Source organism: Cucumis melo, chromosome 7 (assembly GCF_025177605.1).
Source record: "Cucumis melo cultivar AY chromosome 7, USDA_Cmelo_AY_1.0, whole genome shotgun sequence".
Lineage (NCBI taxonomy): Eukaryota > Viridiplantae > Streptophyta > Magnoliopsida > Cucurbitales > Cucurbitaceae > Cucumis > Cucumis melo.
The window spans coordinates 14002464-14005068 of NC_066863.1; the positions used below are offsets into that span (position 1 = coordinate 14002464).

General features: G+C 35.0%; 1 protein-coding gene across 1 annotated transcript; it reads left to right on the top strand.

Annotated features, from left to right (window-relative positions):
* The first annotated feature begins 607 nt into the window (after positions 1–607).
* On the top strand, positions 608–2363 carry LOC103495728 (uncharacterized). The gene has a single exon (XM_008457366.3). The coding sequence runs from the start codon at positions 649–651 to the stop codon at positions 2095–2097; it is 1449 nt and encodes a 482-aa protein (XP_008455588.2). The 5' UTR covers positions 608–648; the 3' UTR covers positions 2098–2363.
* The last annotated feature ends 242 nt before the right edge of the window (positions 2364–2605 follow it).

A 2605-nucleotide genomic window follows, 5' to 3' on the forward strand; every position in this document is an offset into this window, starting at 1 on the left:
TTATAATGTTACTAGGATAAAATACCCAACGTTATCCATCTACTATATGCCTTTTAGGTTAATACTTGAACATAACTCACTATATGCTAAAATTTACAATATGGTTCAAGTCTCATGTAAATATCTTTGATTTTTGTTTATTGGGTTAAGTTATGCTTGATTAAGACATAAAATTAGATAACAATTTTATTTTTGTTGATAAAAATTTCATAAATAGAGAAGTTTATCTTCATTTTGAATTCAAAAATTACAAAATTTATCTAGAAAGAACTCTCTAAACTATTAGTAGAGTTTCTAACCTTGTAGAGATAGAAACTCATAAGCTATTTTTTTAAAAAAAAAAAATCTAGTGTCAACAATAATTAAGGAAACTATTGTATGATTTACTTTAACGACAAGAAGTAAATTGAAAATATAAGGACTCATTCTAAAGTTGAGATCAAAGTAGTATGTACGGGTTAAAGAAAATATGAGTTGAGGTTGGATAAGAAGATTGACAGGTGACTTCTTTTTCTTTAAACTTTTATTTGAATTTAATACGATATTAAACTAGAAGGTATTTTCTTTTCTTTAAAAAAAAAAAAAAGGAAAAAGAAAAAGAAAAATAAAGAGAATTGGAGTGGAGAGGGACTGTAGAGCATATTTGCAATGCAACACTTCCCTAGGCGCTCTCTTCCATTTCAATTTTCATGCAAACCATTTTTCATTTCTCAAACTCACTGTTTTTCTTTAACAATCGCAAACCATTTTTCATTTCTCAAAGTCACTGATTTTTCATTTCAACCATTCATCTTTGGCAATTCAAGATCCATTGAAATAAACTCTGCCTCTCAACTTCATTCTACTTCTGAATGTCGTCGATCTTCCCATTTCCCTTCAAAATCCCTCGATTTCTTATCTGGGTTTCTCTTTTTTCTCTCTCAATACGTTACTCAAAGTCAATCAATGGAGCTTCAACTTCAAGATCATCAAGAACAGAAGCAGCACCTTTGTAAGCTCTGCAACAAGAGCTTCTCAAATGGCAAAGTCTTGGGCGGCCATATGAGGTCTCATCGCACCAACCAAAATCCACCCAAAAAGCGCAAAAAGAACTCAATCTCCGGTTCCTATAGCCTGAGAGAAAACCCCAAAAAGTCTTGGAAATTCTCAGCTCCAAATGGGGAAAGTGGCGAAAACCCTCCGCAAGAAAATCACTGCAAAATCTGCGGCAAAGGGTTCGAATCCTCTAAGGCTCTGTTTGGGCATATGAGGCATCATTCTGGAAGAAGAAAGGAACCGAGCCGCCAATGTAAAGAATGTAATAAGGAGTTCGAAAATCTTAAATCTCTCACTTCTCATATGAAGTCTCATTGTCAATCGTCCGTCGTTGGAACCGACCAATCGGAGGGCGAAACTTTGGGGCTTTTGCGGCGGAAGAGATCCAGAAGGACGAGGTTTAAGTTAGGTGGTTCAAACTACCCTTATTGTTGTTCTTCTTCTTCCGATTTGATTGAATATTCATCTTCTTCTCTTGTTGATGGAATAGAACATGATGTTGAAGAGTTAGCTCTCTCTTTGTTGATGCTTTCCAAAGGGGTGGGTAATTTTGGGGCTGAGTTTAGTTCTGAATCTAATGGGGGTAGTCATTTTCGTTGTTTTGAAGCTAAATCACCATTGTATAGAACAGCTCATTTTGAAGAAGAAAAAGATAGAGTTAAAATGGAGTTCCAAGAAGTTGGGAGGTATTATGCTGGGGTTGAATTGGGGATGCCAAAGCTTAATGATGCTGATGAAAATGAAACGGGATTTTGTGAAATTGGGAGGAAAAATGGGTTGAAATCTTTAAAGAAAGGTGATATTGAAGATTTTTGTGTGAAAGCATGTGAAGACGAAGTAGTTGGAGAAATGGAGGAGGGAAAACATCAGTGTGATGTGTGCTTAAAGGTGTTTGGATCAGGGCAGGCATTGGGGGGCCACAAGAGAACTCATCTTTTGAAACCCAATTTAATGGAGCTTGAAGAAGATGATGAAAATCAAAATCAAGATGAAGAAGAGGATGATGATGAGTTCAGACATGGTGGAATGGTGATGATGAAAATGAGCAACAGCAGCAGGTAGTGGCTTTGGTTTCTTCAAACTGACATTTCTCTTCATCACGTAAATATCAATTGAATAATGATTTTGCTCCCTCTGTTTTCATGCTTTATTTCCATTTCAACCATCCGTTGATGCCTTGCCAAATTTTTTTCGTCTTCTTACAGTTTTTTCTTTTTGGTTTGAATATGGTACATATAGTTTCAACAGTGAAGGAGCTGAGTGGATTGATGCAATTCTTTTTGTATATTTTGGGATTCTAATATGAGGGTTTTCTTACCATTTTGATCTATATCATTTCTTGGGAATTTTCATCCTTGCCATTTTTTTGTTGCGTTCAACCATAAGTACATTAATGTGTTATAATTAGAATTATCCACACATAAATTACTGTGTTTTTCCCTGAAATTTTATTGAGAAAAACACAAATATATGTGCCCAGATTAAGAGTTCAAAGATTGAAACCTCTCAACTCCACTTGTTATTGATTTTCTGGTAACCAAATAAAGTAGAGTGCAACTAACTAACCAAG